At 42.8% G+C, this 25,011-nt stretch overlaps 1 protein-coding gene across 2 annotated transcripts in view; it reads right to left on the bottom strand.

Annotated features, from left to right (window-relative positions):
- DDC (dopa decarboxylase) overlaps nucleotides 1-25,011 on the bottom strand; it is a 116,768-nt gene that overhangs the window by 66,650 nt on the left and 25,107 nt on the right. Inside the window, exons 1-4 of one of the 2 annotated variants that reach the window (XM_025178093.2) lie at nucleotides 19,034-19,132; nucleotides 11,990-12,212; nucleotides 1,705-1,818; nucleotides 280-399 (exon numbers count right to left, since the gene is read on the bottom strand). In XM_025178093.2, the coding sequence (XP_025033878.2) occupies nucleotides 280-399; nucleotides 1,705-1,818; nucleotides 11,990-12,190 (435 nt within the window). In that variant the 5' untranslated portion in view covers nucleotides 12,191-12,212; nucleotides 19,034-19,132. Of the gene's footprint in view, nucleotides 1-279; nucleotides 400-1,704; nucleotides 1,819-11,989; nucleotides 12,213-19,033; nucleotides 19,133-25,011 lie in introns of those variants that run through there. The other variant, XM_075921669.1, reaches the window with a different exon arrangement.

The following is a 25,011-nucleotide window of genomic DNA, read 5'->3' as shown; positions in this document are numbered from 1 at the left end:
CCTGAGTTGGGAGTTACATCTCCCACAGCAATGTGGACGTACTCTTCATGCGTATGCACCACATGTAGTCAACAGTGACAATATGACTCACATAGTTCACTATATTGTACTGCTATGTTAAATAAAGGCTTATGCTCATTCTTATAGTTTGTCATTTTCTGAATCTGAAGGAGTTCCACAAAGTGGGAATATTTCACTCTTTCCATCATGAATGCTTTGGTTTGAAACAATGAGGACCTGTACATTCACTGCACAGTCTGTTTTCTCATTCCATCCTACCTGAATGACTCCTCCACCTTCTCCATTCTTCCCAGCTAAAAACGCTTCAGGCAAATTAATCATCTTTCCCAACCAATCCATCATGACTGTCTCCAGCTCTGTGCAAGCTGGACTTGCAGCCTAAAGTGGGAAATGAAATAAAGGGAATAAACCAAGCGCAAAGGTTTGATTGTTAACATTTAACATTGATCAACAGTTGCCAAGCACTAATTTCTGAGGGGATGTTTCTGGAACCCTCAGAGTTGGCTTGTGGAACCAGGGTTTATGCAGGAACCTCCATAAGTTGAGCACTTGGGCGACCACCCTAAAGAGATTCAAATGCCACCCAGCTAATTAGCAGAGCCCACAGACAGCACAGGGCAGGGAAGGCTGGGTCAGGTCAATTGGTCACCCCCATCCTCATGTTATGGAAGTGTGTGTGCCTGTATTTGTCACCTCTCCTCATGCAAACATAAGAAAGTAAATTAAAATATTCCAGCTATTTCTTCTCAGTGGGGCTAAATCAACTTGATATTAATTTGAATGTTTGTACTACATATTTCTGATTGATTGACATTGAACTCGCTTGAATACAAATAATTTTATGAGGTATCCCATATTCAGCAGGTGTCCCATACTTAGCAGAAGGAAATATGGTCCCCATAGAAATGAATGAATTCATCAACTCTTGGTAAGCCAGTAAACAACCATTTTGCCAATAACAACTTCCAGTCCCTGCCTGGTTTCGGCTGCATTCAAGCAAGTGATCTAGAGTTGAAAGGCTATATAAACCATTCGCAATCCATGGAGATATGATTTTATTTTAACACGGAAGCCTGTATTTCCCTCTATCTACTCTGCTTGGAAAATTTGTCTTCAGAATAAAATATAGTTTTGGAGGACACTTAGTTTAAAAATAACTTTGCTTAACAGCTTGGGTTTTTTTTTTTAATTCTTAGTTGTGACACCTACAATGATGATACATGAAAGAGATTAGAAGAAAAATATTTTTGTTTACATTGTGAATCTGAGAGGATTTTCTGTACAGTCATTTCACTCTTTTCTCCTATTAATTAATTAGTCTGGGTCCCCTTTTGCTTTAATATAGCAACAACGTGTTTTTATCCTGATCGTAAGAGAACTCACTGTTGTAACTGTCAGTGTCCTTTCAGGAAATGAGAGTGGATTGTTTTCCCCCTCCTATAACTACCAACCCATCCATCTTTTGGATAGAAAGTTTTCATGGTGGCAGGTTGTCATTATCAGAGTCATTCCATAGTTAGTATTTATTTATTTATGCTCATGAGTAATTTAACCTAACCCCAGTGCATAGCCCCATTGACTTCCAGGCTGACTGCTTACCCCAAATAAAATTATTCACATTCCTTCGATCTTTGCAAGACAGTTCTTTGAGATGCATAGCAACATCTACCATGATCCACTTACCCAGGAGAAGCCAATGCATCCTATGCCACCACACAGTATATCAGCAAGAAGAGCTGGGAAGGAACTGGCTGTAGGGAAGTAGGCAAAAAAGTATGGACTTTGCCAGTGGGTCACCTGTGTTGGACAATAAATGCCAATGTTAATTGCCATAATGGCACATCCAGATATCTAGCGAGCTGTCCTATTTTCAGTAAATGCTAAAGATTATGAAAGACCATGGGGATTAAACTTCAGAGACCTGAACTCATAGAATGATAGAAATTTAGGAATGGAAGAGACCTTGAAAAGCCAGCCCCTTGCACTGAAGCAGGACCAAGTAAACCTAGAGCATCCCTGACAGGTATTTATCTGTCCTGTTTTAAAAAATCCCAGTGATGGGTATTCCACACACCCCCTTGGACACCTGTGCCAGAGTTATGCTTATAGATAGAAAGTTTAGTTTTTCCTAATATCTAACCTACATCTTTCTTACTGCAGATTAAGCACATTACTTCTTTTCCTACATCCAGTGGATATGGAAACCAATTCATCAACATGCTCTTTATAACAGCTCTTAACATATTTGAAGAATTATCAAATTTCCCTCCTCCTCCGAGTCTTTTTTTTTTAAGGTTATATGTGTCAAGTTCAGATCAAGAAAATTTTATCTGAAAGACTCTGCTGGCCAGGTCAGATTTTGACAAAGAGTATGAACTCTATGGAGATGCATCAGCCATTGGGCTAAGTGATGTTTTAATGAAATCAGGTTGCGGGAAGTAACAAAACACACCATTGCTTTCTTAAGTGAGAAATGGACACACACAGAGCAGAACTACTTTGTGGTAGAAAAGGAATAATGAGTAGTCCTACGGCACCTTAGAGCAGAGGTGGGGAACCTTTGTTGGGTTGGTGGCCACTGGCCCATAGAAAAATCAGTCAGGGGCCACACACAAGTGAGAAGGGAGGAAGCCATACCCTCACTGACGTGGCTCCTGATTGAGGAGAAAGAAAACACTCCCCATACTCTCCTTGCACAACAAAGCCTAAGGGGGCCCAGCTTAGTAGATTTTGGGTTCTTCCAGCTCCAGAGTGGGGCAGCGGGAGGCTGGAATACCAAGCACAGGCTTCTCAATAGTGGGGGGGACCATGAGCCTCAGGTGCAGGATCCAGGCAAGCCAGGGGCTGCATTGGGCCTGAGGTTCCCCACCCCTGCTTTAGAGACTAACGAAAATATATGTATCATATCATGAGCCTTCATGAGCAAAACCCATTTCTTCAGATGAGCTTGTGTGGAATGTAATGCCATACATGGACATAGTTACATCCCTATCTTTTTATGCCATAGTATGGGCAGTCCATTACAGCCCTATCTTTGTAACAGAAAATTTGTTACAAAGATAGGGCTGATCATTCCCCTTTAGTCTGAGTCAGAGATAGAAGTGAGCTAGTGTGGGCCAGTGCGGTGCACGGGAAAGAACGGGCTGCAGGACCTGTCTGTGCTCCCCCTATGACAGAGACTTCTTGCTCCCCCTATGACAGTGGCCCTGCCAGCAGGGTGTGGCTGCGCCTCTGTGGCAGCGCTTTGCTGCCCCTTTTGCCCAGGCAGCAAAGTTACTGCCAGACCCTACCATTTGGACTGCTGATGTGAGGTAGCAAAAGGAGCACTTGCCCATCGATTTAAAAGGGTAATTTAAAAGGACTCTGACCCCTGGGCCCTTCTAATTGCCACCAGAGCCTCAGAGCTCCCAGCCACTGGCCATGAAGTACTGGCTGGGGGGTTCTGCACCTGACCTTCCCCTTCTGCCCAAGACCACACCCTTTTTTGGGGGGGGAGGTGTCTAGAGCCACCCTTGCCTCCTTGTTAAGGACACCAGGCCCGGTGCAGAGCACACCAGTAAGTTCTGGTGTCTACTTTCACCCCTGGCCTGAGTACACAGAACCAAAGGCATTAACTGTGAGCTGTTGTACTAGAATATCATACTCCAAGAGTATGTCAAGGAGATTGTACCTATTAAATGGAAAGAAAATATTGTGGCTGATGCCTTGTCTAGACAGAAGGGTTCTGACCTACTTGCATATTCTTCAGCTAGGGCTTGATCCTACAGCAATTGTGTATGGGGTGAGATGTGCTTCTAAGCATTTCTGTATTAAAACCTTCCACATGATTTCAATGTTGTTTCTACATGATGTGCTTGTAAGGTATCACTTGAAAACAAATAACACTTTGGTCATTAACAGCATTATAAAATGCAGGTGATAACCTTATACGTGAAGTTATGTATTTCCTCTGTAGAATGTTATCAGAAAATATTTAACACTAAGGCAGCCTAGGCAAGGCAAAGGCAATATGACAGGACAGGTCTGCGCTAGACAAAGGAATGGGTATTTACCTCAGTATACATATTAGCCATAAACAAAGCTATCAAGCTAAACTAGCAGGGATTGTCTTGAGCCTGAACTTGAGAGAGAGAATTAACAGGCTCCTACATCCCATGAAGATGCTGAAGACTGAATCTTCAGGAGACCTTTGTAACTTGAGAACAAAGACAATTCTTTGGAGTATAAGGGACACATAGAGAGTATATCTTTAACCTTCACCTAAGACAACAAGGGAAACCATCATCTCATACTTCTGTGGAAGGTCCTGACTAACAGACTGTCAGCCATGCTAGACAGAGAATAATTGGTGAATCCTTCTTAAACACACAAAGACTGCAGAGAGATACATAAAATTTTACACTCTTAGGCTACATCTAGACTGGCATGATTTTCTGCAAATGCTTTTAACGGAAAACTTTTCCGTTAAAAATATTTGTGGAAAAGAGGACCTAGATTGGCCCGGACGCTTTTACGCAAAAGCACTTTTTGCGGAAAAGTGTCCATGCCAATCTAGACGTGGTTTTGCGCAAGAAAGCCCCGATCGCCATTTTCGCGATCGGGGCTTTTTTGCGCAAAACAATACCGCATTGCCTACACTGGCCCTCTTGTGCAAATGCTTTTGCGCAAGAGGGCTTTTGCCCGAACAGGAGCAGCATAGTATTTCCGCAAGAACACTGAAAATCTTATACGAGATCATCAGTGATTACAAATTATTTAATAATTTGTTACAGTACCATTCCAGGTACTGCAGTTAGGCTGACTCATTTATAATTTCCCAGGTCTTTTGAGTTCCTTTTTCCAAAGATAGGTGTGACGTAGTGGGGGTACTTGCTGGGCTGTGGTGACCCCTGCTGTCTGGAGCAAGACCCAGCAGGGAAAACCTCACTATGCAAAGGTAATGCCAAACTTGTTGAACCAGACACCCCCCATGGAGAGGAACAAAGGAAGGTGGATGCTGCCCTGGCTGGGGGGCAGGGCTGGAAGAGGGTTAGTGAGTTGTTGGCTGGAAGCATGGAGGAGACAGCCTAGGGAAAGGGACTGGAGTTTAGGGGCCCAGTCTCCCCCATCTCAAGGGGGCCTGAGGCATCTTAGCCCAGCTCTGTGACCAGATTACATCTGTGCTGTGCTGTATCCTGGAGAGGCAATAAACAACCTCCATTACACCAGCTGGTGCAGTCTGTTTGTGCCATTTTGGGGTGCAGGAGATGGGGGAACCCCATCGCGCCGTTACAATAGGTACTATGCTTGCCCTTCTCCAGTCTTCTAGGACCTCACCCTTCCCAGCTGTTAGAAAAGAAGGGTTTGATTTTTCGTATCTTTTTTTTTTTTTAAATCTCCCTCCTCCCTTAATTTAGAAAGAAAAATCTCAAGTGAATTTAGTGCCTCTGAAAGCTCCTGAAAATGGATGTCTTTTCTATAAGCATGGGGCAGGAACAGCACAAGCAGTAGCAATGAGAGATTTCCCACACCGTCCCAGCAATGTGACTCAGCTCTCCTTCATAGGGGTGAGAGAAAATTAATACTATATGTTAATTAATTACCTGATATCCTTGCTGAGATTATCAGTAATGTTTCTAGTTAGCACCAGTATAAATCTAAGCAGCAAAAATTCTCTTTCATTTGTTTCTGTCCATAAAACTCTCCCCCCAAACCTTAAAGTTACTAATAAAAACTCAAACATTTCAAACTTCAAATCTGGCACTACAGTTTCTCGCTATAAAATTAAGCAACTCTTGAGGTCGCATACATACTATACCTCAATATAATAAACTGCAGTCCAGAATCAAGTTAATTGTACAATTGCCAGAACATATACATTCTCAGAAGCCAATGCTGTTTATGGAAACAATAGCATATCAATTTGTAGTAACAGTATTAACAATTAACTTATGTCAGCACTATAAAAACTCTGCTAGAATTCCTAAAATAATCTATCTGATGTAAGGAACTACTATTGTAAATCATATTAGGTTCAAATTACACATGCATAAGGTGCAATTCCAAAGTCTAATGTGCTTTGTAAGTACTGTAATATTTTCCTGGGATGTTTTTTGGGAATATTGGTAAGTACTCCTGATCTCCCAGAAAAAGTCTGGGCTCTATTTCAGAGACAGGAGATGGTGGGAACAGAGACTCACCCTTCCCATAATCCCTTTGCTTGATCCTTTTGAGTATTCCAATATTCACTGTATCTGAAGTGTAATCTCATTTTCCTTCAGCCAAGTCCTCCAGCCTGTCATTAATGACATGATCATGGGTGGACAAGAGCTGGCTGAATTTGTGAGGCGTTAGGGTCATTGAAAACATTGTCACACATGGGCACCCAAATGTGACGAAGCGAGTTATGGCCTGACTTTTCAGTTAATAATAATATAGAGTTGTGTTTAAGAATTCCTTCAATTTCAGTTAGAGTTGGGGGTGCTTATAGGTGGAGACCCAGGTTGTGTAAAACTGGAGCATCCAAAGTCAGTGGCCTTTTCTGAAGTTTTTAGTCTCACCTGTTGCAAAGGATGGGATTTTGCCTTTCTGACAGTGATCACTTAGAACATTCACAACATATGCTTGCAGTACTTTCCACATTTACCGCTTGAAAACAGTGCCTTGTTGCCTGGTGCCATCTATTAGTCCTTTCATTCCCCACCTTTGAAATAGCCTTGGCAATACCTTGTGGGTATTAATGCCCCAAAATACAATTTGACAGCTACATGGGAGGAGGTTTGTGAAAAAGGATAAAGAGCTGTGCAACAGGCCATAGATATGCTTACTTAAAGAAGAAAAGACCAATGATGTCACCTAACCCCTTTCCAATAGGAGATACATCTTTAATTAAATATACAGTACACACTGAAATATTCCAGGATCTAATAATTAAAAAAAATAGAAATCTTAATACCTAGGTTCTAGTTCATCATGGGTAAGATTAGGGTCTTTAGAGGGACCAGAGTGGGCTTGAATCACAAACCTTCCCAAAAATATTTGAGATGTGCAAAACTGCTTTGCTCATTTGCAGCCTTTTCCATGAAAACACCCAGGAGCTCTGTGTAGCATTGAACTAAGTTCTTTTCTAGTGGTTTGCACACATTTTTACAAACTGAAAGAATCATATGAAGAATGGATGCCATAGAAACTCCAGTGAAAGGCTCACTCCTTCCTAAAAAAAACTTCCACAGACACCAATCTCAGAACCATATGCACAGATTCATGGTGACATTCATAATCAGCCAGCAATGCAAGTGCGTATCACCAGAGCTATAATCCTGTGTGATCCTTAAAACGATGTGACATTCATCTTGGGTTAATCAAGTTAAACTGCCTACTAGCTGCGAGCCATTTACTTGATGAAACACAGTAGATTTTAACTGCACCACACAGGAAAAAGAAAAAGGACAATAGTTCAGACCTCAGTGGAGCTGCTACCCCTGGAAAAGGTGGCCATGAAAGTTGCCACAGGGTTATTGACACAGTAAATATGCAGCTATCACACAAAATGTGGTAGAGCTGGTGTTTGTTTTACTGTCAGCCTCATAGTGCTAGATAACCGTGACAGAGGGGTTGAGGAAAGAACATTGCTACAATGCCTTGGGTACAACAACACTAAATCGACACCAATGAGAGATATTTGTTAGATTTCCCTTATCCCCTGCCAAGTTTTTCCATTATGTGTTTTCTTCAGCAAAAGATCTTTTCTACAAGGAAAGTTAAAACCCTTGTTTGTTGTGTGGGTGTACCTACTATTGAACTTCAACATTTTGGTCACGACAAAGGGAAGGGTTTGTTTTAAGTGGAAGAAATAGCCATGTTCATATAGTGAAAACTCCATTGAAACTGCCTCTCCAATTTAACTAATCTAAGAGTGTTCCTCCAAAAAGCTTTAGCCCTCATTGACAGAAGGCTACTGTTCTGTTGTGTGGAGGCTGAGAGGAGTAGATACTGCTGCCATTGATTCTTGCTGTTCTGAAGTCTTCAGAGGGGACATTATTTCCATGTGTCTGCCTAGGGAAAGCCTGTATGGCAGGGATCTCCACAGAGACCCATCAAAATACAGTTGTCTTATCCTTATGGTGGCTATCTCATGGGACTGTGAGTGAGGGCAGTTGGGTTCCACTTTTAACTCTGCCACTGACCCATTGTGTGACCTCAGCCTCATCATTTTACTTTTCTGTGCCTCAATTCCCCAAGGATAAAATGAATATATACTGATTTGAAAGGTGTGTTGAGTGCTATCCTTGGAAAATACCATTTATAATCCAAGTATTCTTGCAAGCTGTTTCAGTGATTTTGGGGCAGAGAAGGACTGAGAAGAGGAGGGAAATAAGATAAAAATTATCTCCCTTCACATGAAAAAGAATCATAAAACCAAATATAAACTGATACAAACCTTCCCAGAGTATAAACAATGTTACATATGTCTCTGTCTTTAAAAAAGGTGCAGGCAATTTCTACTATTCTGTAATTTGATCTATGGAAAACTTTATTCAGGACTTTCTAGCATTTGTGTGATAAAAACAACATTAACATTTCATGAAATGCATCCCAGGATACTCAAGGAGCTGATAGAGGAGGTATCTGAGCCTTTAGCTATGATCTTTGAAAAATCATGGCAGACAGGGGAGATTCCAGAAGACTGGAAAAGGGCAAATATTGTGCCCATCTATAAAAAGGGGAATAAGAACAACCCAGGAAACTACAGACTGGTCAGTTTACCGTCTGTCCCAGGGAAGATAATGGAGCAGGTAATTAAGGAAATCATATGCAAACACTTGGAAGGTAATAAAGTGATAGGGAATAGCCAGCATGGATTTGTGAAGAACAAGTCATGCCAAACTAATCTGATAGCTTTCTTTGATAAGATAACGAGCCTTGTAGATAAGGGAGAAGCGGTGGATGTCATATACCTAGACTTTAGTAAGGCATTTGATACGGTCTCGCATGATATTCTTATTGATAAACTAGGCAAATATAACTTAGATAGGGCCACGATAAGGTGGGTGCATAATTGGCTGGATAACCGTAGTCAGAGAGTTGTTGTTAACAGTTCTAAATCCTGCTGGAAAGGGATAACAAGTGGAGTTCCTCAAGGGTCTGTTTTGGGACCCTTACTGTTCAATATCTTCATCAATGATGTAGATATTGGGATAGAGAGTACGCTTATTAAGTTTGCAGATGATACCAAACTGGGTGGGGTTGCAACTTCTTTGGAGGATAGGGACATAATTCAAAATGACCTTAGCAAGTTAGAGAAATGGTCAGAGGTAAACAGGATGAGGTTTAATAAAGAGAAATGCAAAGTGCTCCACTTAGGAAGGAACAATCAGTTCCATACATACAAGATGGGAAGCGACTGTCTAGGAAGGAGCATGACGGAAAGGGATCTAGGGGTCATAGTGGACCACAAGTTGAATATGAGTCAACAGTGTGATGCTGTTGCAAAAAAAGCAAATATGATTCTAGGTTGTATCAACAGGTGTGTTGTAAGCAAAACTCGTGAAGTCATTCTGCCGCTCTACTCTGCACTAGTTAGGCCTCAGCTGGAGTACTGTGTCCAGTTCTGGGCGCCACATTTCAAGAAAGATGTGGAGAAATTGGAAAGGGTACAGAGAAGAGCGACAAGAATGATTAAAGGTTTAGAGAACATGACCTATGAAGCCAGGCTTCATGAACTGGGCTTGTTTAGTTTGGAAAAAAGAAGATTAAGGGGGGACATGATAGCGGTTTTCAAATATCTAAAAGGGTGTCACAAGGAGGAAGGAGAAAATTTGTTCCTCTTGGTTTCTGAGGACAGGACAAGGAGTAATGGGCTTAAAGTGCAGCAGGGGAGGTTTAGATTGGACATTAGGAAAAAATTCCTAACTGTCAGGGTGGTCAAATATTGGAATAAATTGCCAAGGGAGGTGGTGGAATCTCCCTCTCTGGAGATATTTAAGAACAGGTTAGATAGACATCTGTCAGGGATGGTGTAGACGGAGCTTGATCCTGCCTTGAGGGTGGGGGGCTGGACTCGATGACCTCTCGAGGTCCCTTCCAGTCCTATTATTCTATGATTCTATGAAATGGGTTCTTCAATCTGAAAAAGTCATTTCTTCAGGAGCATATTGATTTTGATGACATTTCCTAAGTGTTTAGATGATGCTATTCAAATTAATTTTTTTAATAAATTTGAAAGTCAGAATGAAATCTTTATCAAAACTTAGCATTCTGAATGACCCAAAGTAATGTTTTCAGAAAATTCCTTTTTGCAGAAAATGTCAAAGATTGTTGTTGTGTTCCAAACTGGAAAATAAACAGTTTTTTTTAATCTCAAAATTTTTCATGGAATGGAAATTCCTGTTTCAGAACAGTCCTAAATGTCATTAATTATGTAAAATCATCTGTGACAGAGCCACAGCTAGTGCCATTGGCATTCAAATCAATGGTGACTATTCACACCAGCTGAGCATTTGCCCCACAGAACATATATAGGATTAATCCTAAACACCCACATGACCTCATTGCTCAATATGGGTGCATATAAAGACCAGTCAACATTGGTAATGGTGAGCTATGGTTCCACATCTTGGCCAGTATTCTCTTAGTCAGTGCTTTTGCTATGGTCATCTCAGCTGAGTTTAGGTCTTGATCACTGAACTTAATGGAAAGACTCCCTCTGAGTTCAGTTGAAATTTTGCATAGGAAAGGAAACCAAGGATTGCGCCACAGCAACCAGTTAAGATAAAGCATATAAAATGGGCAAATATTTACATTGGCAGATGAAAAGGGATCAAATTTATCACAAGAATATACAGATTAATCAAGTTTACACTACACTGGTTCCATGTTTAGCATTGTAATTTTCACAAGAACTTTGTCTACCACAAAAGAGGCTATGCATGGTTCAGAAGCAACCCCAGTTCACTTCCTGTGTAATGGCATAAGTAAGGGGAAATCCATGTTTAAGGCTATGTCTACACTACAGCTTATATCAATATAATTTATGTAACAAAAGGGTATTAATAAACTCCTCCCCTGAGTGATACAAGTTACGCTGACATTGGTGCGCACAGTACTATGTTATTGGCAGAGCTTTTCTCATTGACGGAGCCACTCCTACTTGCAGGGGCTGGAGCAGTTACACCAAAGGGTGAACCCTCTCTCATCAACTTACAGTGGCTACATTAAAAAGCCTACCTCAAGGCAGCTGTGCCATTGAAAAAGCTCTAGTGTAGCCAAGTTCTTAGTGTTTGATAACCACTCACTCACCTTTGAACCTGCCCAGAGACCTTGAGAAACAAACTCAAATTTGAAAGACCAATGATCGCCAATCCTAACTGGGATAATAGCAAAAGGAAGTCAGGGAGTTAGTTGCGTCACTGACAATTGCTAGGTCTTGCATTACAGTTTAAATTCTGATCTAGAAGAGAATATTTAGATAGGGACCTCATGTGTTCCAAGACATTAAAAATGCCACTATTTATGGGAGTAAGTTAACAGACCAGATAGGTGGAAAAATCTTTTCTAGTCAACTAGTGATAAAAAGAAAAGCCACATGAAAGTCTTAACATTTAAACAAGAAATTCAAACCAGTGTTTTATGCACTGCATGTTGGGGACAACAATCCTGGTTTATAAAATATCTGTTCTTTATGAGTAGAAAGCATATCAACTTTAGGTCACATAAAAACGAAAGTGATGAAACATGCAGTCTCATCTAGGGTCATGGAGATTAATCCCAAGAATAGGCCCATTTTAAGTATAAATATGGGACTGAAAATTTCTAATTAGAATAGAATAATGTTCTGTGTCACATGGGTTGTCATATCTATGCTTAGAAAGCTAAGGTGTAATCCTGGCCTTACAAAGTCAATGGGAGTTTTGCCATTGAGTTCACTGTGGCCAGATTTCACCCATGGGCTTTATAATGTGTTATAACTCTGCTTTCCAGATGTTCTTACCCCTGGCATAATTATCCTTTCAACGTCTTTAAAGACATCCTCAAAGCTCTCAGGTTCCTGAGGTGCAGAGTCTGGAATGAGGGGTCTCAGGTATCCCGGTTCCACATTAGGATAGACCTGTCTCTTTTCTAGCTGCTCATAGTAATCTGCAATGTAGTCCACCATCTCTTTCCCTCTCTTTCGGAACTCTGTGGTATCCATGCCAACTGAAGAGTCAACAAACCTAGGGAACAAAAAGAAGTTGTTTTTTAAAGAATCTCTTAAATTGGCCACTTATACAGGTGTCTAAACAATAAGAACTGGCCTCAATGGAAAAATCTTGGTTTACTGGTATGCATCTATAATCCACACCCATTCAGCACAGCATTCTGTCCCCCTGAATCTGCAGGAACACAGAGAGATTTGCCCAGCCTGCTAACTGCCTGGATTAACAAAGCTCTCTCTTTTAGCTTAAGCAGTGCAGGCTAATGCATTAAGATCCAAGGTCACAGAAGTTCAATCCCCGTTACCAATGACATAAAGACATCATCCTTTCAGTTACAGTGTTATACAAAGTATAGGATAGAGGGTCATATTAAAAGACGATGGCTACACTGAGAGGGTGTTGTGCTTATCACAATCACCACAATGATTTTAGTGTTATGTTCCCTTCCTCCATCTGTGTTATATCTACTTGTTGTCTCGTGTCATACAGCTCATTTTAAACTCCTTAAGGAGAGGAGCCACTTTTCCATTGTGTGTGTGTGTGTAACATATAGTACCATTGTACCCTGAGTCTTAATAGAAATTCTAGACACTACAACAGTTTATTTTTATAATTAATAATAATGATCTGTAATAAATAATGCTAATAATCAGCTATAGTAAGAGAGAGTCTGATTCTGTAATTTTTTCACATGACATATTCACTGATGCAGTGTCTATGTATGTTTTGAGTTCTCAGACATTGCTGGGTCAACCTCATTGTACACTGCTCAGTGCTCTCAAAGTTCTTTATAATCACGCGTTCGTATTCACAAAGTTGTTTCTCTATAACTAGAGTGGAGCTGGTTGGTGAAACACAAGTATGCACTGTGAAAACAAGTGACTACCATGCTTCAATCACACAGAGTCAGGTATTAGCTTTATAAGAGATTAACCTAAATTAGGAAAAATCTGAGCATCAAATGCAAAAAACTTACTTAGATATAAACTATCTGTGTTGGTTGTTCGTAATTGGCTGAAATCTTGAAAAGAGGTAGACTCTATTGCAGTGGTCCCCAACGTAGTGCCTGTGGGTGCCATGGCGCCCGCTGGGGCATTTATGTGTGCCTGCGGAATAATCTGGGCACACGCGATGCTAACCCCGGGCACGCGACACATGGCAGCCCCTGCACCGGGTGCACAGTGCATGGGTGGCCCCGCCCCCAGACGTGCAGCACATGAGTGGCTCCGCCCCCAGGCACCCAGCAGCCCCCAAAGGTTGGGGACCACTGCTCTATTGATTCAGCAACTGTGGTCTCAGTAGCATCACAGCAAGCATTGTCTCTCATAAAGATATGAGCCACTAGTTGACTATCAGATAAGCAAATGCTTTTCGGATAGTCAACACACTAGTCGATTAGTCACTCCTTCCTCCCCACCCCCATGTGCTCCTCTAGCAAGGAGGGGGGAAACAGAGGGGATGCTTCAAAGCAGCATGGAGCCCGGGGCTAGACCGTAGGCTTCACGTGTCACTGCTGCCTTGAAAGTCCCAGGCTGCACACAGCATTTCAAAGTGGCTGTGGTGCATGAAGCCCAGGGTCAGCTGAGGACTCAGAGTCCCCGACTGATCCTGGGCTCCATGCGGCACTGCTGCATTGAAATGCCATGGGAAGCATGGGGACAGCAGGGGACTGCTTGAGTCCCCTCCAGCCCTGTGCTCCCCACAGCGTTTTTGCCCTTAAAGGTCAGGGTGTCCTTATCAACTAATCTGAGTAAGAACTTCAGAATCAAGCCCTGTACGAATACAACTATTCACCACTGACCATTATTATTTCTTGTGTTCTTTTAAATGTGGATTCATTCAGTTTAACATTTCATTCAACATCTATATGTTCAGTGAACTATTTATATGTGGCTAAACAAACATCTGTCACAAGTTCTCCATTCTTCTGCTTTTTCTTAGTAACAAACAAATGTAAAGTGGGGTTAAAACACTTTTTTTTTTTCACATGACATTGTCTTTCCCAAAATGAAAGTTAAAAGGCATAAATACAACAACATTCTATGTGTACTCAAATAACTTGATATTTTCTTTTGTTACCAGTTATGTTAATACTGTACTATAGTTATTAATGTGTGATATCTTGCAAATAATTTTTCTTTATAAAAGGATTTTCTGACATCTTTGACATTCAAAGATATCTCTACACCTTTTTCGATTCTATATGAGATTATTGAATTAATGATCGAATTAATTCTCATTTATGTTAATAATATTAGTTTTGTTCAGGACACTTATTTCAAAATAATCAGTAGGACATTAGATTCAAACTTTGGCAAGGCTTGGATCCAATTGCTGATCCAAACTCTGTACTTGGGGCCCACTTCTACTAAAATGAAGATAATGATTTAGGATGAAATCCTGACCTCATTGGGGGTTTTGTTGTCAATTTCAATGGGGCCAGGATTTCACCTCTAGAGTATATTAACTTTGCTCTTAGATATAGCTACCTGAGTGGCACTAGATATCTCACACAAAAAGTACTCTGGATTCAACACCACAATCAAAAGAGAACAAACCTTTTCCACAAAACTGCTTCAATACATAGGATATGAATTGGTGAGAAGTGTGGAAGCATGTCTTATCTCAGAAGCAACAGAGTTCAGAATCAAAAAGATAGAAAAGGACTCCAAAATTTAAAGTTTTAGTAATGGTTTCCACATTTTTTAAGCCAAAAGGACTTCCTAATGCACATGGCTTGCAGTTCTGGGGCTCGAGTTTTCATCATTTGGCTGGAAATTTCACAAACACAGGTCCTTTTTGTTGTGTCTGACACTGCCCTCTTTTTACTCGGGTCACAAGCAATAAAGGCTCGGTCCTGTGCAATTGCTGTTGGGAGATATTCAAGTACTCCCAACCTCTGTCATGTCCATGCTACCCTATGCTTCTCATGAAGCTCTCATCATCTGTAATGTTCGGTCCTGAGGGAACATCTTTCTTCACTGTGGCTATGTCTCCACTGGCGGTTTCTTGCACAAGAACATCTTGCGCAAGGGTTCTTGTGCAAGAAGTCTTGTGCAAGAAAACGTCCACACTGCCATGTGCGCGCTGTGCTTTTGTGCAAGCGCTCCCATGGCAGTGCGGACGCTGTCTTCTGCAAGAAAGCGATGATGGCCATTTTAGCCATAGGACTTTCTTGCATAACAAATCCCTGCCAAGCATCCACACTGCCCTCTTGCGCAAGAGCCCCTGCGCAAGAGGGCTTACACATGATAAAAAAAGAGCGTAACTCTTGCGCAAGGAGCCCTCTCTTACCACGCCGTACTGTAAATTTCCTTGCGCAAGAGCAGGTGGGCAGTGTGGATGCTCTGCAGATTCTTGCGCAAGAACGGCTGTACTTGCACAAGAAGCTGCAAGTGTAAACATAGCCTGTAAGTTCTGCATGAGCTGCTTTTTTTTTTAATTCTGAGAGTTATCTGCATGATTCTTTTCAATTGTTCTTGCAAAATGTCCTTAGAAAATAGCCACATATCTCTGAACTATATTCTAATTACAATCATTCCTGATATATTCATTCCTCACTAATATTTCTGGACTGAACTGCTTGCTAATAGTTCTCTGACCTTTGTCTTAAAATAATCAGCAGATTGCCTCTGTAGACAGGAATTCCCCCTCAGTCCTCTTTCTGGGAATTGGGTTGTATTTCAGGTCCCTTAACATACAGAAATCAGATGCAAAGATTTTGTTAGCTCCCAGCAGCTGAATACACTTCCCACTCAGCTTCCCATTGTGGAGGGTTCAGCAAGCTGTCTGCAGTGATGGAGAAGAAAGTCTTTACGCTCCTCCCCTTCTCCCAACCCTTTCCCAACAGGTCTTGCCAGTGGCTTCTCTGCTAGGTTTTGGACCCTTGGGGGTACAGCCTTCTAGATTCCTTTCCCAGTCACCATTCATTCCCAGGATATTTAGGTCTCAACCCTTTTGAACCCTTAAAGAGCCAAGCGAGGTGGTGGGAAAGTCTGACAACTAGGCACTACAGCCCTTCATGGCAGAATACCCCTCACAGAGCAATATTAGCAAACTGTTCTACCGGAGCTTAATTTGTGTACAGTGATGTCACCGGCATATACCATCTGCTGTTGGGGCCCAACCATGTTCCACTTGAGACAATGGACTTGTTATTGACTTCAGTGGGCACAAGAAAGAACAGTATCTCTATGCTGCTTGGATTTTGCAGGGCGGGTGGGGGCAAGATTTACTAGGCATGAGCAAGAGGCTTCCCAGTGTATAACCTAGACAGACCCTACAAGTCATATAGAGCTTGTTTATTATTTTGCATTATTATGTACATATGTTTACCTGCTTTAAATAACTATTTAGAAATAACTCGTTTCATTTTCCTTTTTAATACATCTTCATAGTGGCTACAAAGCATTGTCTTTGCTGTCAAGGTGCAATTGACCTAGGATAAATGACTCGTGCTTTCGGACTGGGTGTAACTGAATGTTGTTGTGATTCTTGATGGAAGGGACCGTCTCTCACAAAGGTATGCTCACCTGGTAGTGAGAGAGATCAGAGTCACCAACGGAACTGTGATTCGACATTTAGGCTGTTATTCCTAAATAAAAAATTCCTAACTGTCAGGGTGGTCAAATATTGGAATAAATTGCCAAGGGAGGTGGTGGAATCTCCCTCTCTGGAGATATTTAAGAACAGGTTAGATAGACATCTGTCAGGGATGGTCTAGACAGAGCTTGGTCCTGCCTTGAGGGCAGGGGGCTGGACTCGATGACCTCTCGAGGTCCCTTCCAGTCCTATGATTCTATGATTCTATGATAGTGCCGATGTTATGTACTTGGTGCAAGTAACCAAATGCGGAGCTCACAATCAATTTAGGGATTGTCTCCTGCTACCTAACAGTCGGCCCTGAGCTTGGCACTCACGCTCTTAAATCACGTTAGGTGGCTGGACATCTGAAAAAGAGCTCTGTGTAAGCATGAATGTTTGCTCTGCTTGCAAACAGAATTTGGTCCAAGAAAAGACATCACCTCCCCCAATTTGTACTTCTGTAATATCCTGGGATCAACAGGGCTACAATGACACTGTACCCTACATAGAAAAAAGGTCAGTCACTGCATGCACTGACATTATATATACATATAAAAATTAAAGTGCTTTGGTTTTTACATTTCTCATGAGTCTATCATTAGATATTATGTTGTAGTATACATTTGCCATTATTGCCTTTTGCCTCCTTGATCAAGCTGTATCTGTCTGCTTTATAACTAGAACATTACAACAAATCTACATTTTATTTTAATGACAGATGTATGAAACTGCAGGAAAAAAATGTCTAGTCCCTAGATTGTATGTACTATGTGAAGTTCATTCACAATTTGTTTTGGTTTCCCTTTAAAAAAATCAGTAAAAAGAGCACCATTCACTTTTTATATACGTAAATTATTGCTTCTAATTATTATTGCATCAGTTTGCTTCCAGATACCATATGCCTGCTATTTTTATGTACACAACGACAAGTTATCAACAATAGTTCTGTGGTTTCTTTAAAATTCTGTTTCTGGTTGATAAGGGTTGTTTTTTTTAATCTCTTGTAGTTTATTAATAAGTGCCAGGAAATTTCTGACCAGAAAGAAAGAATAGATACTAGAGAGATAAAGAATATGGAGGTTTTTAATCACTAATTATTCAATGCTTTCTAACTGTATGGACATCTACTTGGTCTCTAATTCAACAGACCCAATCTGAAGCACAAAGCAAAATGACCACCACCACCTAACATCAATAACTGAATGCATATTATTAAATGCATATAGGAGACATATATACATGTATTTGTATATTATTTGGGGGGAAGTCCTCCCCAAACAACATTAAACAGAAAACTCTATTGATTAGACACCTAAAACAGTATGCACATTTCATCAACCGAGGACAGCAAAGGTTCAAAGTATTGTGATAACTTTATGCATTTATTATCTAATTATCTACCCAATTGTGGCAAAATCTGATGTAAATTTAAGTCTTGAGCTCCGCATATAGCCCCATTGGAGTCATTGTTGGGATGTTAGCCACTGAATTTAATGGCAGGAAGGTTATACTTTGATTTGCAGTCTTCTCTTAGGGGCAAAATTCCCACTGAAGTCAGTGTTCTCTAAGACCTGCAGAAGGCCCTTTATTAGATGTTTAAATTTACAGTCAACGCCGCAGATCTGATCCTGAATTGCTTCTGCACCCATTATCTTTAACAAGAATTATGCATGAATAAGGTAGTTCCTACTTTTCACTGCTTAGTACTTTTCATTTTCCTTGTCAGTATACAAAGTTACCTCATTTAGCTTTCATTCTGAGTTGCACAGCTTTTGCAATGTACTAATTTTCCACTAAAAAAAAAAAACCCCTACTGGTTTCTCTGGCCGATAGGTTCACAGATAGAATGTCACAGATAGAAATAAAATTGAATTTTTCTTATTAAGACAATACAGAAGAGAAACCTCTGTTTTATTTTTAAAGTTCTATGTGGTTGTCCAGCACTGTGGCAGTTGGATTGTCAGCCTATTATTTTTTCTCTAAAGCTGTCACATACACACGTGCGTAAACCAAAACACTGGGATTCTTCTATCCGAGCACAAATAAATACAAAATAAGAAGCATACGCTAAACTGACCACACTGAGATTTTAGAAAATGCAAATTTCTTTTGCGTTTCCAAAATAAAATAGGCTGGATGTTTAAAATTAATTAACCAAACTTCACTGTGAAGTAACAAACTGTTGCATAAATCCAAGCATTTATCTTCTTGGATTTAGTAACCATGAAACTATAAGGAAAAAGAATGTTACTTACAGCCAGCTGGTGAGATTCTTTCTTCTCTGCTCTCTCTCTCTCTCTCCCCCTCTTTCTTTGCTCCTCTGTGACAGTTCTAAAGCACAGAGGATGCTGTTGTCCATTTATATAGGCAAAGTATCCACTTCTGTTTAGCCTATCAGAGCCAAGTGCTTTGCATTTTACACTCAGCAGCAGCATCTCCCCCTCCTACTTCTCCCACACTTCATCCTCAATATATTTGGGGAGGGGGGAACTATCTACAAAGCAGACCCATTCAGCTGAGCAACAACTGTTGACTGGATTTGGTACTAGATGAGGCATGGTCATGATTTGTTACCCTACTAGCACTCTTTAAATAAATGTTATCACACATGAAATTTTCTATAATAATTACCCCGATCATGGAAGCAATGCTAATGTAAGAGAGAGAGAGAGAGGTTTTGAAGAATACATCAATACCCTTTTTCAAGGCCAGGTAGCCAAAGATAGAGAATTACACAGGATAATAAAGCTATACACACATGGAATTACTATGATGTTACATTAACCTTAAGATGTGTGTTGAATACATTTTTGAAGCTCTAACATGTTTTCAACATGCAAAAATATTTATTAAAATAAAAAAACACCCCTTTATATTTCTACAGACTTATTTTCTGTAATGCTCTGTTCCTTAGAGGAATACAGGGAATTGTCATTCAAAGTTTCTTTATAGTTTGCTTTCAAAAAGGCAATGGACCCCTCACAGCCATTGTTATATTCAAGCCCATTGTACTGGAGCTACTACAAACAAGTCTGTACTAAAGTCAACAGCATCACTTCCATTTTACAGTCATTACTCTTAAAACGAGTTAAAAATTGTTTAAAGAGTTGATCACACTTTTTAAACTGTGATTTCATGTCCATGTCTGTAGCTTAATGAGGACACAGCCAATGATGAAAAATGCTTTTATTTAAAACACAAACATACATGTACAAACAGGGACCAGGATTTTGCTGACACCTGTGTTTGACTTTATTTTGGAATCTGATTTGTTTTGTTTTTTTTCAGTTCTTGGAATATGATCGTAATCTTACCATTGCAAAATCACATGCATTCAGGGACCCAGGCACTCACATGCCTATTGTTTGAGGAGTTGTTCAGAGCAATCCAGTTCTAAAATCAATAGATTCAGAGGCGTAGCTGAGCTAGTCTGTAACAAGAAAAACTTAAAAAACAACAAATAGTCTAGTAGCACCTTAAAGACTAAAAAAAATTTAGATGATAGACAATCAATAGAATTATAGTTGCAAAGAACTTGGTCCAACAAACAGTCAGGCTACGTCTACATTGGCAAGATTTTGCACAAATACTTTTAACGCAAGTGTTTTTGTGTTAAAGTATTTGCGCAAGAGAGCGTCTACACTGGCATGTGCTTTTGCGCAAAAGCATCCGTGCCAGTGTAGACACTCTTTTGCACAAGAAAGCTCCGATGGCCATTTTAGCAATCGGGCTTTCTTGTGCAAGAAATTCATGTTGCCTGTCTACACTGGCCTCTTGTGCAACAACAGTTGCGCAAGAGGGCTTCTTCCTGAGCAGGAGCATCATAGTACTTGCGCAAGAAGCACTGATTTCACACATTAGAACGTCAGTGTTCTTGCACAAGAACTTCCTGTCAGTGTAGACAGGCAGCATGTTGCCAATGTAGACGTAGCCTCAGTGTTTTCAAAATGTTTTCTTTAAATTCATTGGAAACAGTATTTTGTTCTGGACTTAACTGCTCTCTTACAGTACGTCTACACAGCAGCGCTATTTCGGAATAAGTCCGTTATTCTGGAATAACTATGTGAGCATCTACACGGCTAGCCCGTTATTTCAAAATAATTTCAAAATAACGGGCAGCTTATTTCGGCATTTGTAAACTTCTTTCCATAAGGAATAACACCTCTTCCGAAATAGCTATTTCACAATAGCAGTAGTGTGGATGCTTCACTGCTGCTATTTCAAAATAGCTCCTCCCCCAAGCCATTTAAAATAATTACTCCCCAGTGCTTCCTGGGGCTCTAAATCGAGATAGTGCATCCACATTAGGGGAGCCTGCCTTGGACTAATTTCCAGGCTTCCATGTAGTGTATATGTGCTATTTCAAAATAAGCTATTTCAGATTATTTTTTCTGGAATAGTTTATTCCAAAATAATTGGGCAGTGTAGACATAGCCTCAAGGTATGCCTACACTACCTGCTTATTTTGAAATAAGCTATTTTGGAAAAATAACTCCCGAAATAGCTATTTTGAAATAGCGCATCCACACTACAAATCCCCATCAAAAACATGCAGAGCTATATCGAAATAGTGCATACACACTGCCTGGAGCCTGAATCGCATTTAACTCTACTGGAAGCACCCTGGGCAGGGCATCAGGACAGTAATCACTTCCTGGAGCTGCTTCATGAGGCTGAGGCTCATGCTTAAAGGGGCTCCCTTCTATAGCCATGTCTCAGTCTCTCTCCATTGCCTACCTCCTTGAAGGCCAGCAAACCCTTTGCACTGTCCTCTAGTTGGCCTTGCGAATGCCACAGCATTTCTGCCATGGAGCAGGACCTGCTGCAAAGCAGTTGCTGGCTCTTAAACCTCCTGCTGCACCTCCTGGTGCAGTTACTGCAGGCTGCCCAAGTGGCACTGCAGAACCAGGACCCACAGTTCACGGTGGGGCATCCCCTCATCTCTCTCCACGTGCTACTCATGCAGCACAGTCCTTCCCATCCTCCCCTGAACACTGTGCACCACCCCTTCTGGGCACCAGGACACCAGTTCCGAGTGGTGGGACCGGATCATCAGGGAGCAGTGGGACGACCACCAATGGGATACTTTCCTAGAGCTGTTCAAGTGGCTTGCCTTTGCCCTCCAGCAACAGGACACCCCCATGTGACCCACCATCCCACTCCAGAAGCAGGTCACCATTGCTATATGGGAGCTCACCACATCGGACAGCTACCTCTCCATTGGGAACCAGTTTGGCATGGGGAGATTGACTGTTGGGGCTGTGCTCCTGCAGCTTTGACTCTCTTACTATTGTCCTAGGAGGGTGGTGAACTACTGGAATGGGGTTGCCTATGGAAGGTGGAGTGGATTCTCCATCCCTAGAGGTTTTGCAATCCTGCCTTCACAAAGCCCTGCTGGGAATGGGGCAAGTTGAGGTTGCTCCTGTAGTGGAAAGGGGAATTCCTGAGGGCTCTAGAAACCCTGTCATTCTCTCTTTGTCTCCTTCTACAAGTGGTGAGAGCTATCAACACCATCCTGCTGTGCAGGGCTGTCATCCTGGGCAACATGGACTCGATCATTGTCAGCTTTGCTGCCATGGGCTTCCCCAACTAGGGCAGGAGGGGGAGCACTGACGGCACGCAAATCCTCAGCCGGGCCCTCGACCACTGGGCCTTTGATTACATCATCTGGAAGGGTTACTTTTCAATGGTGCTGCAGACCCTCCCTGGACCATCGGGGCCACTTCGCCAACATTAGTGTCGGGTGGTCAGGGAAGGCACATGACACCCATGTCTTCAAGAACTTCAGCCTGTTCCAGAAGATGCACACCAGCACTTTTTTCCCTGACCACGACATCAGGGTTGGGGAGGTAGACATGCCAATGTGGATCATGGGGGACACAGCTCACCCTTTGCTCTCGTAGCTGATAAAGCCCTATATGGGACACCTGGACCCCACCAAGAAATGTTTCAACAGCAGGCTCAGCAGGGCCTGCATCACGGTAGAGGGCTCTGTTGGCCATTTGAAAGGGAAGTTCCACTGTCTCCTCATCTGCCTGGACCTCAGTAAGCAGAACATCCCCAGGTGGTGGCGGCCTGCTGTATCCTGCACAACCCGTGTGAAAACAAGGGGGAGATGTTCCTGCCAGATTGGGAGCACAGGCTGAGCTGCTGCTATCCGGCACGCCCATCAGGAGGCTGTGTGCATCCAGGAGGCCCTGAGGGAGAGTGTCAGCCAAGGTCAGCTGTGACACTCTTCTCTGAGCATCCCCACAAGGGACTCTGCATTACCCCTGTGCACCTTTCCTCCCCACCCTTCCCTTCTCCTGCCCACCCATTCCACCTGCCCCCCCCTCCCCCGCAGAGCAAATAAAAAAAGCATTCTTTTCCGAAGATGAAGGCAATGTGCTTAGAGCAAGGCCATCTGTGCCCTACACAGCAGGCCCCTTCCTGAAGCGGCACTGTTGTCCCTGGGGGAAGCCTCACTACCCCCATGTTCCGGGGACAAGCAGCTATGGGAATGTGCTGGCCAGGCCGGGAGCTTGCTGGCAGGAGGGGGGTGAAGGGGCAGCTCAGCATCCGTCCATGCTGTAAACACGCTGTGTCTGGCAGTGGCAGTGTCCCGGAGAAAGAGAACTTCTATCCCTGCCTGCTGGAGGAGAGCGAGCAAAGGTGGTGGGGGAGGTGTGAGAGAGTGGCAGACACTGCTTGCCAGGGAAGGTGCTGCTGGGATGCCCTCCACTTCCTCCCTCCACTCCCCCAGGGTGTCGGTGTCCTTCACCTCGCCACACTCAACAAGGAGTGGATGCTGCCACAAGAGCACAGGCATATGTCTGTGCCGTGTGCATCCATGACCCCATCCTCCTTCATGGTGGCTTGTGGTGGGAAGAAGACTCCCACCATGGAGCTGGGAGTAAGGCAGTCCTCTCCAGATACCCTGTGAGCAGGAGTGCAAGGTTCCTTTGTAGCACCCTTGTGTGGCTGTCTTCTCTGGACTGGCAGTCCATGTGCACCCACATACATGGGCAGCTGTGTGATCCCCAGGCCAAGAAGGCCGAGTGAGGACCGTGCAGCCCCTCACCCCCCCCCCCCCCCCCAATTTGTGTGACTAGGGAAAGTAATGGAACTCACCTGATGGGCCTTCCCTGGATTTGTCTGAATCCTGGGTGACATCCTGGTAAGGGAGGGCACAGCTCCAGGGACAGGATGAGCTCCTGGCTGGTGGGCATGGTGTCAGTGCTGGCCTCCTCCTCCTCCATGTCTTCCTCCTCCTTCTCCTCCTCATCCACAGGGCCACCCCATCTCATGAGGCTGACAAAAGGCATCTCCAGACCAGAGTCAACAATGGTTGTGGGGGAAGAGACTCACCCCCTTCCCAGGATGCGCTACACCTGGTCAAAGTAGCAGCACGACTGGGTTGCCATCCCTGAGTGGGAACTCTGCTCCCTGGCCTTGGTGTAGGCCTGCCTCAGTTCCTTTATTTTCATGGGCACATGCTTCTGGGTGTGCATGTGGCCCTTCTGACCCAGGCTTGCAGTCATCCAGCCATAGACATCTGCGTTCTTGTGTCTGGTATAGAGATCCAGGAGGTTTGCCTTCTCTTCCCAGATCTCAATGAGATCCAGGATCTCCGCAGCAGACCAGAAAGGGGCCCTCCTCATCAGAGCTGACTGGATTGCAGCTGTGGGGGGCTTAGTGGGAGTGTTGGGGGCTTCCATGGCAGCAGGGAAGGCAGAGCAGGGTACTGCTGTGTGGCACAGGGCTAACAGGGCCTGTGTTGTGCCACAAGCACTTTCCCCTGTGGCAGCAGCTTTAAAGGCTGCAGGGGAAGGGAAGCAATAGAGTTCTGAGGGGCGTGGACAGAGTGGTCACCAGGGCAGTTGTGAGAAGCCCTGGAGGCCAATTATTTCGAAATAACCACAGCTGCTCCTCCACACACACTGTATTTCAAAATAGCTATTTCAAAAGAGGTGTTATTTCTCGTGAAATAAGGGTTTATTATTCCGCAATAAGAAGAGTGTAATTTTGAAATAATGGTCTTCCTGTGTAGATAGTCACCTTGGGTATGTCTACACTACCACCCTAGTTCGAACTAGGGTGGTAATGTAGGCAACCAGAGTTGCAAATGAAGCCCGGGATTTGAATTTCCCAGGCTTCATTTGCATAAAGCCGGGCGCCGCCATTTTTAAATGTCCGCTAGTGTGGACTCCGTGCCGCGCAGCTACACACGGCACGGACTAGGCAGTTCGGACTA

Source organism: Pelodiscus sinensis, chromosome 2 (assembly GCF_049634645.1).
Source record: "Pelodiscus sinensis isolate JC-2024 chromosome 2, ASM4963464v1, whole genome shotgun sequence".
NCBI classification, from domain to species: Eukaryota; Metazoa; Chordata; order Testudines; family Trionychidae; genus Pelodiscus; species Pelodiscus sinensis.
Note: the sequence above shows the minus strand (reverse complement) of the source record. Positions and strands in the feature narration are given on the sequence as shown.